This window comes from Pteropus alecto, unplaced genomic scaffold (assembly GCF_000325575.1).
Source record: "Pteropus alecto unplaced genomic scaffold, ASM32557v1 scaffold8, whole genome shotgun sequence".
NCBI lineage: Eukaryota > Metazoa > Chordata > Mammalia > Chiroptera > Pteropodidae > Pteropus > Pteropus alecto.
The window spans coordinates 22,940,156-22,954,697 of record NW_006494609.1 but is presented as its reverse complement, the minus strand read 5'-3'; the positions used below and the strand labels follow the sequence as shown (position 1 = coordinate 22,954,697).

General features: G+C 52.7%; 2 protein-coding genes across 2 annotated transcripts in view; one reads left to right on the top strand and one right to left on the bottom strand.

The window, feature by feature from the left end:
• The window catches only part of CINP (cyclin dependent kinase 2 interacting protein), a 10,955-nt gene extending 2,529 nt beyond the window's left edge, over positions 1–8,426 (top strand). The window contains exons 3-5 of the mRNA XM_006925588.3: positions 1,636–1,753; positions 6,977–7,106; positions 7,919–8,426. Coding sequence (XP_006925650.1) covers positions 1,636–1,753; positions 6,977–7,106; positions 7,919–8,121 — 451 coding nt within the window. The 3' untranslated portion in view covers positions 8,122–8,426. The remainder of the gene's footprint in view (positions 1–1,635; positions 1,754–6,976; positions 7,107–7,918) is intronic.
• Positions 8,427–12,788: 4,362 nt separating this feature from the next.
• Positions 12,789–14,542, bottom strand: part of ZNF839 (zinc finger protein 839) — a 9,660-nt gene continuing 7,906 nt past the window's right edge. Inside the window, 1 exon segment of the mRNA XM_015599599.2 lies at positions 12,789–13,857. Within this exon segment, the coding sequence (XP_015455085.1) occupies positions 12,918–13,857 (940 nt within the window). The 3' untranslated portion in view covers positions 12,789–12,917.

Sequence of the window (14,542 nt, the reverse complement as noted above, 5' to 3'; positions counted from 1 at the left end):
TTCTCCCAAAACCCTTATAGTTTTCTAATCGATAAGAGCAGTGGGAGACTCTTTTGTTAAAATAGTTGGTCTTTGTCTTCCAGATAGCTTTACTTCCTGAAATAGCTCCGAAGCAATAAAAGCAAAAGAGATGTCTTGTTATTCAAAATAAGCCCCTTTCAACCACACCTGAGTTTATACTAATAAGGTGACTTTTGGAAAGCCCTCTTATTAGGATGGAGGCTGAACCCACCCTTAGAGGGGAACCCACCAAGCCATTAGAGGGTTGGAACTGTCAGCACCTCCTCATCACTCCCCTACCTCTCAGGGAGGTGAGAGGGGCTGGAAGTTGAATTAATCGCCGGTAGCCAGTGATACACTCAGTCATGCCTACGTAATGAAGCCCCCATAAAAAACCCAGAAGGATGGAGATTAAAGAGCTCCAGAATGACGAACAGGAAAGCCTTCATGTGCTGGAAGGGTGTCCTCAAATTCCACGGGGACAGAAAATGCTTGCTTGGGACCCTTCTGGACCTCACCCTATGTACCTGTTCATGTGGCTGCTCTTTCATATTCTTTAATGTCTTTTGTAATAGACCAGTAATCTAATAAGTAAACCATTTTCCTGAGTTTTGTGAGCTGTTCTAGCAAATCAGTCGAACTCGAGAAGGGGTTTGTGGAAACCTCTGATTTATAGCCTGTCAGTCAAAGTGCAGGTAACAACCTGGACTTGCTGTTGACATCTGAAGTAGAGGGGTGGGAGGATCAGTCCTGGGGACTGAGCCCTCCCCTGTGGGAGCTGATATTGTCTCCGAGTAGAGAGTTTCAGAACTGAGTTAAACTGCAGGACACCCAGCTGGTGAGAATCAGAATTGCTTAGCGTGGGGAAACCCTCTCCCCGACACTTGGTGACCAGATGTCAGCAGTGGGGTAGCGCACTGAGGGTGGAGGAGACACACAGCGAGTGTGTTTTAACTCAGCAATGTCTTTAAAAAGACGAATTGTTAAGAAAACTTAGCAGTTGCCAGTTCCGATGGGAGGATTTGCTTTATGATCCTTTGCACTTTCATATGTATATTTTTTAATTTCTCTGAGTTATGTGCACGTATCCCCCAGCTTACCTTTGTTGACAGGCCAGAGTCGAGTCTTCCCCTCCTGGCCTGTCCCCTGGCTCTTGCCAGCTCTTCAGACCCCACACACTTTGGGCCTCTGCTGCCTTTTCCTGGTGGACCCTGCTCAGCAGTTCCCCTGAGATGCTCTCATCATTTCTGCTCTAACGTCTGGTTTTGTCCTTATGTGTTGATTGTGACCCCACTGGATGAATTTCATGCCCCATGGGTCGCAGCCTTCACTTTACGAAGCACATTCCCGGATTGCGAACTCGGGGTGACCCACATCTTGGTCATCCTTGTGGCCGAGCACTGGGCCCTACTCCCAACATACCACCGGGCTCAATTTAATTGACTTGTTCAAAATTGAGTAACCGATAGACGTATTCATCGAGTAGGGAAATAAGTAAACACATATTTAATGACATGAAACGACGGCGACGCGAAGTGTGACTCAGGGACATGGATGTTGAGCTTCCGGAGTTCACCGCGACCAGATGAGGCACGCTCACGGGGGGTGTTCTGTCCCCACCTCTCTTTCATCCAGGAGTAAAGACAGGACGGAGTTAGAGAGCAGCAACGAACCTGCGGAACAGACGCATCCGGAGTACAGCCGGGAGCTCGAGGTGCTGTGTGAGCAGCTGCGGGCCACGCTGGACGGTTTGGTAAGAGCCAGGGCCCCAGCCCCCGCCGTGCTCTCCGTCACTGACCCCGGGGCTCGCGGCACCACGGGCCGCCTTCCCTTCTCCAGACCTCCCCCGTTGGTCTCTTCCTGCACCTGTCCCGTAGGTCCTGCTGTCCCCACAGTGCGGTCCCCGTCCTTCATCCTTTTGGTCCTGTGTGTTGTCCGGGGCGGTTTCACCCCCTTCCAGGCCCCACACCAAGTACTTTAGGGCTTTGTGGGCCCCTCGGTCTGTCCTGTGTCCACTCAGTTCCTCCAGGGGAGACTGCACGTAGGCGAGTGGCTGTCGCTGTGTTCCAGCAACACTTTATATGTGGACACTGAGATCTGAATTTCATACAAGTTTCGTGTGTCAGAAAATATTCTTTTGATTTTTTTTCAACCATTTAAGAGTGTAAAACCCATTCTTAGCTTGCGGGCCATACAGAAATAGGCTGCGGGCTGGATTCGGCCTGTGGGCCCTGGTCTGGCCCAGGAGAGACACTCAAGTGATCGTTTAATGAACCAGGCTGGATTTCAGCGTCCACCTTACAGGCCACCAAATGTGGATAAAACACGTCGCCTCTTGGCTGGGCACACAAATAAGGTTGTTCACACGTTTGAACTTGGATAACTAAAGCTTAGCTGCAAACATAAAATCTTTATATTTTAACCTTTTCTTGATGAGAACGTTTCTGATGGTTTCTTGCTTCCTTGCCTTTTTCAACAATATGTCAAAAATAATTGTATTTATTCAGGATATCAATTCAAATTTAGGATTCTACCTATTATAAGGCAGACTTAATAGGTTTAAATAGGTTCAAAAGAGTTTTCAGGAGAGAAATACTACCATTTTAAACATCCCATCGCTTGTAAGATGTGTAAAAAATGGCATGTTGAGAATTTTTTGATGATTTAGCCTTTTTTTAACGATTGAAATGCCGTACTATCTTCAGCGTGTTTTGATGTGTTTGGGGCTCTTTTTCTCCTCTAAATTCACAGCTTTTTGTGATTGTCTGCTTTGTGATTCTGCCTTCCCTTTGGCCGTGGAGCTGTGCTGTGATGAGACACTTGCCCTGTGCCCTCCACTCAGTACACGAGCAGGTCACAAGGCGGCAGTGTCTGTAGTAACCTCATGTTCAGCCCCACTCACTGGAAGGTGGGAGGACAAAGTGTGTGGGCCTCGCGATACCTGTGTTCTTTGCTTTATCTCTGTTCACACGGTGTCTCTGGTAGGCGAGTTCTGGACATAGACTTCTGCACCGTGGTGGTCAATGGAGGCAGAATAATCGGTTGAAATGTACATGGTAACAAGCTTTTGAAAACTGGGCACTTGTATTTTGTTTCTTCGTTTTTAAATTAATGCATTCGATCATGACAAGTATTTTTGTTGAGACAAAAAGCAGATGTACCGATTGTTTTTGAAAGAGAAGGAACTGGGTGGCCAAGTTCCTGTGTTGAAATACTCTAAACAGCCAGCAAAGCTAAATGCATGCTGCTGGATGAGCACTAATCGCCTCATCACTTGTCATTTTCACATCACCAAGTGCCACCAGAACTTCTATCCTTGACCTACAGTTTCCTTTCTGGTATAAAACATTTTGCAGAATCCCCGGATGGTGTTAGAATGAGAAGTACTTTAGATGCGTACTGGGTCCAGAAAGGCCAGCAGCAGGCTCGGGGAAATGTGGGGCCCCTGCCCTGGGTCCCTCCATCCCACAGCACAGGTCCAGGGCGAGGGTGGCCTGGCCTGAAAGTGGCCGCTGAGTTTCAGGTGGCTGTGCTCGTGGTGAGCCAAGATCCTGAGATCTTCAGACAAAGGCTGGTCTGAGTCGATGAAAGCCAAGAAATGGGGAGCCCCCCACCCCCGGTAACAGACAGAGGGAGGATGGGCGCACGTTCAGAGGAGCTGGTGGGGACCCAAGGGGGCAGGCCATGGCAGAGAGAAGTAATTGGAGGAACTTGGGTGTTAGCCCAGGAAAGGGGAACCAGTAGAAATCACAGCCGCCATCACAGCGAAGAGGCTGTCCGCAGAAAAAGAACCAATGTGCTGGTTTATGAGGCCCAGAAGTGGGGGAGACCCCTGAACCCGCACGTGGGTTTATAGGCTCAGAGTCGGGGAGACCCCTGGTGCCAGCAGAAGCTTTGACTCTGACCAGTGAATGATCACTGAAGCCCCGTGCAGAGTGTGGGTGGGCTCTCCGGGGAGGGTGGTGTGTCCACCGTTGGAAATGTGCCCCCAACAGCCGGACGGTCACTCGGCGGGTTTATTACAGAGGTCATTGCGGAATGAACCCTGGGTGGGACTGGGTTGGTGTCCACACAGTTCACCCGTCCTTACACCTACCGCACAATCGCATCGTGTCCCGCACGCTGGGTCACATTGTCCTAGAATGCAGTCAACGCCGAGTATCAGAACGTTAGCTGGGACGGCTGCTCTGCCAGGGTCCGGGGCGTCCTCCCTTATCCCGGGAGGGTGGCATTATTTAAGTTTGGCGAGATGCAGAGGCACGGTGGTGACCAGGAGCTGCAAGATAACAGAGCAGGAAGCAGGGCCCGGCCTGGGCTCAGGGTTATGGGCGCCACGGCCGCCTGCCGCCTAAATGCCACCCGGTCCCCGCCTGCGTCCCACACGGGGAAGGGCCCCGTGGTCTCGCACCTCCCTACCCCCGGGTGCCTGCTCCAGTGAATCTGTGTATTTTCCGGACGAGCAGACTTTACATCTAGGACGGTTGTAGATCCCCAGAAGGGCTGAGCAGAGTGCAGAGGGACCGTAGCCTGTCCCCAGCCCACGTGCCGTCCTGCTCAGCGATGCGTGTGTGTCACGCATCGGCGTGGTGCGTGTTACGGCAGGAACCGGCGTTGATAGGCGGTAATTAACAAGGTGTGGTTCGTTCAGATTTTCTTCACTTTTCCCTAACGTCCTCTTTCCAGGCCAGGGCCCCATCCGGACAGCACAATAAGTTGTCTCCGTCCCCTTAGGCTCCTCTTGGCTGTGACAGTTAATCAGACTTTCCTTGTTTTTGATGACTTTGGCAGTTTCGAGGAGGACGGTCAGGTGTTTTGTAGGCTGTCCCTCAGCTGGGAATTGTGTGCCGTTTTTCTCGTGGTCTGTCGGGTTGTGGGTTTTTCCCAGGAAGACCACGGAAGTGCCCTTCTCACATCATGTGACAGGCACATCCCATCAGTGTGACGTGGCACTGTGACCTTGATGACCTGGTTGAGTGCGTTGGTCAGGTTTCTCCACTGCAGAGTGACTCCCCGCTTTGGCAGGAAGTCACGTGCGGCCTACACTTGATGGGTGAGGGTTCGTGCCCCTCCCCGAGGGTGGGGCCCCTTCCCAGGGTCTCTGGAGCCTTCTGCAGGGGGTGTCTCTTCTCCCCACGGACTTCCTCAGCCCCTTATGTCTGGCAGCACGGACTCTGGGTTACTTATCTGTCTTATACTTTGGGTTATGGTCCAGCTCTGCTTTACTTTGTTCCTCAGATTGCTCCCGCTTGGGCCATTGGGAGTTCGGGTGGCTGCTGTGTCCCTTTGACAGGGCCCTACCATTGTGAGTCCTTGCTTGTTTTTTTGAGCCCGTTCTGCACTGCAGGGTGCTCTGGGCTCATCTTGCGTATTTCCTGCCTCAGTCTTAAGATCAGCCATTTTCCTCCAAGGAGCCCCAGTTCCTTTTATTGGAGAATGGCGTTTAAACCGAGACCTGGGTGCTAGCTGTCTGCTCCAGTGAATTTTTTATATTTTAACGTGGTTTGGAAATAATTTATTTTATGTTCATATCATAAAAGTTGACATTATGAGGATATCGATGTTATTTTTGCTGTTTTCCTCCAGCCTTTGGAGAGAATGGTTTCCCAGACATGGCTTTAAGTGTCTAATGAATGTGACCTTGATGGGGGTTTTGAGGCACCCCTTCCCCTAAGCTGGACAAACACTTAGCAGTGTGGTCTGCCAGCGTGGGAGGGCACGTACCACTGTGAGCGGTGAGCGCGCCTGCTGTGAGCGCGCTGTGAGTTCAGGGCTGCACACGTGTGTGACTTTAGCGTCGTTATTGACATACGAGCTCCAGGATCCAGCATCAAGCCTCCAGGACTTCCCATGCTTTCCCGATCTTCTTAAGCTTTTCTTAGGATCGGGTGGTATCAAGGAGCTGCTGCCGGATGCAGAGGGGAACAGAGCGTTGGGCGTCAGGAGACTGGGGGTCAGGAAGCGTGGTCTCAAGTCCTGGCCTCATCGCTCCTGAGCTTAGCCACCTTGAGAATTTTCCAGCTGTGAGACAGAAAGGTTGAGACCTGCCCTTGGGGTTAGGCCAGGTGAAATATTGAACCTAAAGAGATCAGGGAAGGAGTAGAGTTCTGTAAACATTAACGTTAGCGAAATTTAGTACGAGCCACCTCAGATGTAATTGGAGGGTGGTGGAAGGACCAAGTGCAAGGAATTCAGATTTCAGTGCTTTATGTATCTTATTTCTCCGTGTCCATAAAGCTATAGCTGTACTTCGGAGTCAGCACTGTGGTCTTAGAGACCTGTGCTACTTACACCTGGAATCTTGGTTACCTCACCTGTTCGTTTGGTTTAGTCAACCTTCCATAGCTCCAGCTCCCCCATTGACTTAGTCCTCCTAACCCCCGGGAGAGCATGCACTTGGCAGGCCCACTGCGCTGGCCCGTCCCACGGGAGGGGTGGGTGGTGTCCACCGTGCTGGCCTTGCAGGTGGGTGCACTGAGGCGCCCGCAACGTCAGGTTCTCCTAGGTTCCTTCCTGCCTGAGGGTTTGGGCTGCCTTTCGTTACTACCATTTCATAAACAAGGAAAGCAAGCCTCAAAGAAGCTTCAGGAAACAGGCAGTTAATGAAAGAGGCAGAAATGAGCTCCTTCAATGCCCCTTCCCTCTTTCATCCCGAAAAGCCGGCGTGCCCTGCGGTTCCTCCCGGGCCTCGGTGCTGACCGGTGGGGAGTGTTGGTGACGTGGGACTCGGCCGACCTTCTCCTCTCCAGGACGGGAGGTCCGGGGTTTATTACCGAATAATCCAAATGACCAAATCGGGGGACACTGTCTGCCTCCACCTCCCTGGAAATTTGCTGTGCATGGCGTTAACGGTGTTGAGTTATTGGACTTTTGGTCTCAACAGACATATTACTTAGCTTCGAAATCTTAGAGTTACTGCATCTGGGACTGGAGTAGATTTCAAATTATATGCTCATGTTCCAAATTAATATCTTTTCAGACCAAAATACAGGTGAAAATGGAAAAGCTGTCTTCAACGACCAAGGGAGTCTGTGAGCTGGAGAACTACCATTACGGGGCGGAGGGCGAACGGCCCCTCCTGTTTCACACGTGGCCCACAGCCCACTTCTGTGAGTAGTTCTTTCTGCATCGATTTTCAAAGGTGAATTAGGAGAGCATTTGGCACCATTTAGGTCTGGTCCACTAGGAAGCTGATGGCTGCGAAACTTAATTCAAGGGGATCCATTTAGGGGAAGGAGATGGGACCATCTTAAAATGAGCATTTCTTCTTGGCTTTAATCTCCTAATAATCAACAAAGAATATTAACAGCGTAACTAGAGACCCATGAAGCGACTGCCGTTATTAGCCCTTTAAACCAGTGGGTGGAAGGAAGCCCACCTCCCCTGCAGAGGCAGAAAGCTTTTTTTTTTTTTTGGCTTTTTGTTTTAATTAAAAAACAAAACTGCAGCCAACCCCATGGGAGAAGATTACTGGAAAAAATGGACTCATCACTTAAATACTCTGTGTGAGATAAGGGTTCAAAAGAAAGACTAAGCTATTTGATAGCGATTTGAGACCTCACTTTTAAACAAGGGAGAAAAGGGTAGAATCACCTACTGTGTTTATTGAAATATCACCAGTTCGAGGTTAATCTATTTATAATCATTTATAATTTATGTCACTATATTACCATTTATAGCCAGTGCAGGCGCTTAGGAGTTGAGTGGAGAGGCCTAGTTACTTTTTCCCTTTGTGACACCTAGCACGTTACGTAATCTGCTAACCCGCCCCCGCCGAGTGATAGGGTGCACCGGGTCCTTTTCTGTGCCGATGCTGCCGTGATTCCGGTGCTCGGTGCGGAGCTTCGCAAGGTGCCGGTCCTCCCCCGGCAGTAGCACTGCCCTGAGCGGTGGCCGTTAAGGGCACTTGCGCTTTTTCCAGACGAGGCCTCCCGCCAGCTGTCCGACATGTACGGGAAGGAGCTGCTCCTGAAGCGCACGATCACGGAAGAGCTGGCACACTCCTCGGACCACGACCTCACCCTGAGCTACTTGTCCCTGTGGCTGCACCAGCCCTACGTGGACAGTGACAGCAAGCTGCTTCTGGAGAGCATGCTGCTCGAAACCGGGCACCGAGCGTTGTGACCTCCGTGACCTCCCAGCACGCCTTGCGCGAGCTGCTCCGGGCCCTGGACTGTTGGCCTCTGCGCGCCCAGGGCGGCCAGCCCTCTGCCTAGGACCCAGTGCCCTGTGCCACACCTGTGCGCTGGCCTGGCCCCCGCCCGACCTTCTGAGGGTCCTCCAGACCGGACCATCTCACCAGCTTCCCTGCAGCCTCTCCAGACACGCCTGTTACTGCTGCGTGACATCCGCCACCCGGCGTCATCACCCATCGTGAACCTGTCACCCATGAGGGCTTCTGCACGAAATAAATGCGTTCCTCGACAGAACGATGGCGTGATGGTGTTTCTGTAGATTACGTGTATCTTACATGGATTACATTTGCATAGAAAGTCCTTGGTTTAGTATTTTTACTTCATACCTACCTGTATTGTTTACATTTTTGTGAGACTATATTAGTTTCATAAGCACAGCTAATGTTTAAAATACCATAGGGTTAACTGGGTAAAGATGGCATCATGGAAAAGAAAACCACAAGAAAACGGCTTCTATTTCCATGCTGAGGATACGACAGTCCGAGTCACACTGGTAGCAAAACTCCTAATACTCTGGCAATATTTGCCACCAAACGTTGAAGGGTTGAGTCTGCCATTACTCCCCAGGAACAAATCTAGAATCGTGCTGTGGGGTACAGGATGTAGCCTCATGAACCAAAGCTCTAGAGCCCCACGAACAAATGGAACAGAAAATATGTCAAAAAGAAAAGACGTCAGTATGGCAAGGATTTACTTTGAGAAAAAGGGTATCTTACTATTGACATATCAAAAGCATCTAAAGGCAACATTTCTTAGAATTTCTCTTCTCTCTGCCTGTGCGATATTCAATTAAAATCCAACCATCACAAATGTAGCCCGTGAGACATGCAGGCTGGAAACCTGGTTAGCGGTGCAGCTGACCGGGTGCAGCTGAACAGAGCTCCGGGCAGAAATGGTGCTTAGCCACACGCTCCCCCGCTCACTCAGAAAGCAGGCCGCTGCCCTGAGCTGCAGGGGCAGATGGCAGCACCCACCAAGGCATGAGGTCCATCAGCAGTCAGTTTTATGTTTGGGGGGCACGTAGCGAATAACTCCCCTTCAGAGGAGACACTGAAGGATTTCTAGGCCTTTCTAGACATTTCATGTTTCTTGATGCCTCATCCCCCAGACACCCAAGTAACTCGGGAGAATTAATAGAAAGGATCGATACCGCTCAGAACAAACAAGTAAAAGAGCTCACTGATGAACAAACTGTCCCGTGACATTAGCCCAGAGATCTGTCCCAAAACAGAATAGGTATCGAATTAACGGCAGAGGTCTCTGGTTGTCAAATTTGCTGAGTTCCAGAGCCATTACACAACTGTAGAAATAATATGCAGAACAATTTCCATCCGAAAGAAGCAAGTCATCAGAGAACTGGTATTGGAATTCTGTTGACTGGCGGCTTGACCACACAGTGATCTCTGCCTCCAGAAATTGGGCCAAAAAGACAGTGCGGAAATATAAAAACACCAACAGAAACAGGACGGGATTGGGGAGGATTTGGGGATGAATTCATGATAAGTACGTTTAATGAAAACTAAAGCAAATAATTCGTATATATTCCACCAAACACAAAGGTTATACAAAAGCACTAAAGCAGTCACAACACCACACACAGCTCGGCTGCAGACCGCATTTGCAGGTAACAAACGATAAAGTGACCTGACAGTTGATTGGCCACTCGTCTGTTTACCAGATATCCCTGGACCCCACCTTCTCGGCCCTCGGCAGCCTGCCCCGCTAGCTCCCTCGTGGTTGGGTGAGGCCATATGGCTAGTTCTGGCCACAAAAGTACATTTCATTGTGGCTTTGACCTGTCCTGGAGTCCTCTCCCTCTGGTGTGGCCACCAGCAGTGTTGGAGATGTGGCTGCCCCTGCCGGGGTCCCCCACTTGGCCATAATGAGACAGCCCTCCCACCAACCTACGAGTGACATGTGTGAGCAAGAAACACCTTTGTGTTTTAAGCTGCTGAGGCTTTGGACTGAGCACCAACCCCAGCCTCTCCAGACTGAGCTTAGCTGGCCTGGGAGCAGGTTTGGCAGAGGCCGCCAGTTGTCCTTCACTGCCGATTCTCTGCTTCACTGACGTTTAGGCTGGCACGGGGCCACCGGTTTAGGACTAGGTGTGGCACGTGACCGATGAGAGCAGAGAGCCTGCGTGCACCTTCCAGATCAGAGGCCTTAAAAGGTGTGTGTGCTCCTGTTCCTTCTCCCCCACTGGGGGATGCTGCAGACACAAGGGGGCCCTGAGCCTCCCATACCTCCGTGAAGAGGGCCACCCTAGGGGTGAGGAAGCAGCCTGGGTCTGGACCACCTCCAGAGCAAAGCCACCCAGCTCTCCAAGTGCCTACCAGCTCACATTTTGAGAGGTACCGTGGTCTCAATGTGTCTCCCCGTGAATTCACATTGAAATCCTAACCCCCAAAGGAAGGGACGGTATGAGTCGGCGGGGTCTTGGGGTGCGCTGGCATCCTGAGCGCGGAGCCCTCGTGAATGCGGTTAGTGCCTTGTCTCAAAGAGGCTCCGGTGAGATCCTGGTCCCTTCCACCATGTGAGGACACAGTATGAAGGTGCCGGCTGTGAACCGGGAAGCGCCCTCACCCCACCAGCCGAGCTGGAGCCCCATCTCCGACTTCCTGCTCCCACACTGTCAGTGCTAACTTCCCATTTGCGAGATGCCTGGTTTATGGTATGTTGTCGTAGTAACCTGAACGGACTAAGACCAGAGAGAAATAAAACAGCCTTGTTTACATCACTGCATCCTTGGTATCTGTTAAAACAGCCAGCTGATAACCTATCAAGAGGAAGGTTGGGACGTGTGTCCACGGGTGGCGGTGGTGGCAATGGGGATAGCGCGGGATTGGTTTATCTTCCGTACATCGATAAAAATGCATAAAACTGAAGCATCACGAGTGAGCATAAGCTTGGTATTTAGCGATGGAAGCTGAAACGCCACAGAGACAGCCGGAGACCGGAAGGTGGTGGCTGGAGAAGAGGGCGGCGAAGACGGGACCGGCCGTCGTGTGGCGCGGTGCAGGTTACTGTGACAACGCTGGTGGTAATCACGCTGCAACGTGCACGTATCAAATCAAAACAGGAGCTGCGTCTATAAAGACTAAGTCTTAGAGAACCGACACTTTTAACTACACGCATGTATAATTGTTAAAAAGTAAAAACCAAACAGAAAAAAGAACCCTGAGCAAATGGGGGAAAAAAACCAAGGCAATTATCTCTGGGAAAAACAAACGCTGACAAAGTGTCATCACGGGACGCCGGGCTCAGCAGTGAGCAGTATTCACATTTCGCTGTACGACTGACTGACCACCAACCCCAACTGTGACATAAGGACGACGGAAGTGTACAGCGGGACGACATGTGAGCCACGTCCCCAGACAGACATGGCCAGGCGCGTGGAGGTCGGGAAAGTGGTGGCCTGGGTGAGGGAACTGAGGCCTGGGGTCGGCCGACTTGCTCATCAGAGGCCCTCGGCAGCCCTTGATGTTTTACGCTGTGTGCGTATCATTCCCTAGATGAGAACGAAGACTTATCTTAAAGACATGGACCTCAGAGGGCATCAGAGGCCGAGTCTCCATGGCCCCTCCCTTCCGGGTCCGCTCTCCCCATTCCCACGACCTGGCGGATGACCTGGTGCCCCAGAGCAGAGGGGGTGCACCTGCAGGGCCCCCCAGCTTTCTAGGAAACACAGCGAAAAGGGAACTGTTATTCATCACATTTAGGACTCATTCACAGCGGCTGGACGCAGACTGGGTGCCAGAGACCATGGTAAATGCCGGAAACACATCCTCACTGAAGGCCCACACCGGCCACGCGGTGGCGTCGCCCGGGCGGTGTGAGTCCCAGGTGTGCCCTGGTGCCTCTTCACGCTTGCGCCTAGGCTGAGTAGCTCAGACTGTGAGTACCGTGTGTACAAGAGGAGGTTCTTGATGAGCAGATTCTCACCTGTTTTCTATGTACTAAGGTCACGTGCCAGTGCAGTGCTGTGACGCCGCCGCTGCGCTATCAATCTGTGTTTGGGGACCTTGCAGACGCTGCCCTGGGGGTCCGGCGAGGGCGCCCCAAGTGCAGGTGTGTCAGCCCTGAAGGCTGGGGTCGGGTCCGCGCCCGTGAGCAAATTCACTGTCCGCTTATAGTAGCACCTGCGTAACGAAGTTAAGATGCGCTGGCTAGCGACAGGGTGACGTCCTGTGAACAGAGACGTGTATCGGGGCCTCGGTGGCCCCCACCACGGTGGGACCCGGCCCACTTGTTGTCAGGCGGGGCACCTAGCTTTTACGCCTCACTCGCCTCAGTCATGCACTGCAAGTAAAGACGACTTTCTTCCCCATTTCCCAGTTAAATGTGCCCAGAACGGCTCGCTTACTTAGTTTTTACTGAACCTAGAAGCAGCTTCTAGTATGGCCCAATCTGGTGAAGAAGCAGCACATCAGAAGGAGAAAAGGGACGGTCATTTGGGACCAGGGAGCAGATGATCAAGTCATAGCGGGATCAACTGCAACGGCCTCCGACACTTCTGCGAGGTGGGCAGCGGGAGGAAGGCGTCCATGACAGCCACCCGTACGACGAAGGAGAGAGAGAAACGCAGACAGTGTGGTAGAAAGACATTCTTTATAAATAAAATGTTCATTTGTGTCGGTATTCACATTAGAAAAATATACATTACTTGAAATAGACTTTTTTTGGATAAAATACGTACAAACCTAGGGCTGCGGTCATGACCCCGTTTCACTGCAAGGGCTCTGCCTCCACGGTTCCTAGAGGCAGCCGATCCGGGGGGACCGTCTGCAGGGCAGGCCCCTCCGCCTGGGTCAGTATGACAATGCCCTCCTCCCCAGACACTATGGAACCTGGGTGGGACAAGAGAAGCCCATTGGGAGTCTGAATAAATATCTGCTCCTGTCCCTGAGACAAAAGTTCGCGGCACGCGTTGGTGATTTCAAAGGCCATGGCTTCACCGACGGCAGGGACGGTCCCCAGTGCCCTCTGGTCAGTGTGCACCCCTGTCCCACAGGGAAACTGGTCCAAGTCCCCCGCGTGGCTCCCAAGCCCCTCGTCAGCAGACGGCGATCCAGCCTGGCCGGGCCGAGGCCCCAGCTTGGGCACGGTGGTGTAGGCACAGTCCATGGATGAGGCTCTGTCCAGTGGAGGGGCTGTGACCTCTGCTCGCAGGGCCTTGCTGGGGCTGGCCGGCTGGCCGCCCAGGTGGCGGTCAGGCATCTCGCGGGACTCCCCAGCTTCGGCCCTTCCAGACCCTGCAGGCAGCGAGGCTGCCGCTCCTCCCGCGGAAGCCGAGCTGCTGCAGAGGGCCCAGCTCCCCAGGCTGTCCCCAGCACTCAGGTCTGAAGAGCATCCCTGAGCTTCCTCCGTGGGGAACGCTACCGCCTGCTCCTGGGTCATCGTCCCGGGCTGGGTGTGAAGGCCTGGCCCGCCGACACCTGGACAGGACAGTGGGGGATGCGCAGACCCGCTCCCGGCTGCCGAGTCGGCAAACGCCGTGAGCCGCTGGCCCGCCTGTGGTGTGCTTGTGTTGCTGTCCGGGGCGGGCACCGCGTGGCCTTCTTCAGGACGGCGGGAGGTGTCCCCATTCACTCGAGGGGCACAACCTAAACAGTGTGTGAAAATACGTGATCGCTCGTGAGCTGCGGCACGGCCTGTTCGCCGCACTCACTATCTGAACGAGCTGGTCCGGATTCACTTTCTTGCCCAAAAAAATGAAAACATAACCTCTCCTTGCTACTTGGGTTGGGAGCTTCCAGACACAAATGAAGTTCCAAGAGGAAATCCAGACCAGCCGGGCGAGGGGGCCGGGTTCCACACAGGTGCCCGAGCTGTCACTGCTTCCCGGCAAAGAATCTGCCCTCCCCTACTCGTTACTTGTTAAGTAATAAGTTGGAAAATGGAGAATGCCTCAAGCTGGAGGCCTTGGCATCAGGCGGGGGATCAGGTGGCCCTGGTAAGATTTTAGGTTGATAACCATTCTCAGTACGCCAGGTGTGCAAAGTGATAGTTCTGGCCAGAGCCGAATACAAGCCAGAGCGCGGCTTGTCTTCGAATGCTAAGTAAGTCTCGCCGGCACCGAAAGCAGAGTCTCCACAAAAGCCGAGCCACAGACCCCGCTGTCCTGGGCACACGCCTGCCCCGGCCGCCACGCGTACAGGGCCCAGGAAAACCTCAGAGACCTCGAGACCCACGGGGGTGGGAGGGAGCGGTAGACGTGAAACGGCAGGATGGGGGCGCGGCTGGGGTGAACTCCTGAGAAACCAGAGGGGTCTCTTAAATGCGGCCACGGGGACACCCGACCCCCAAAAGCGGGCCTGACGCACGGGGCACTTACCCTCCCCGGCCGCCGG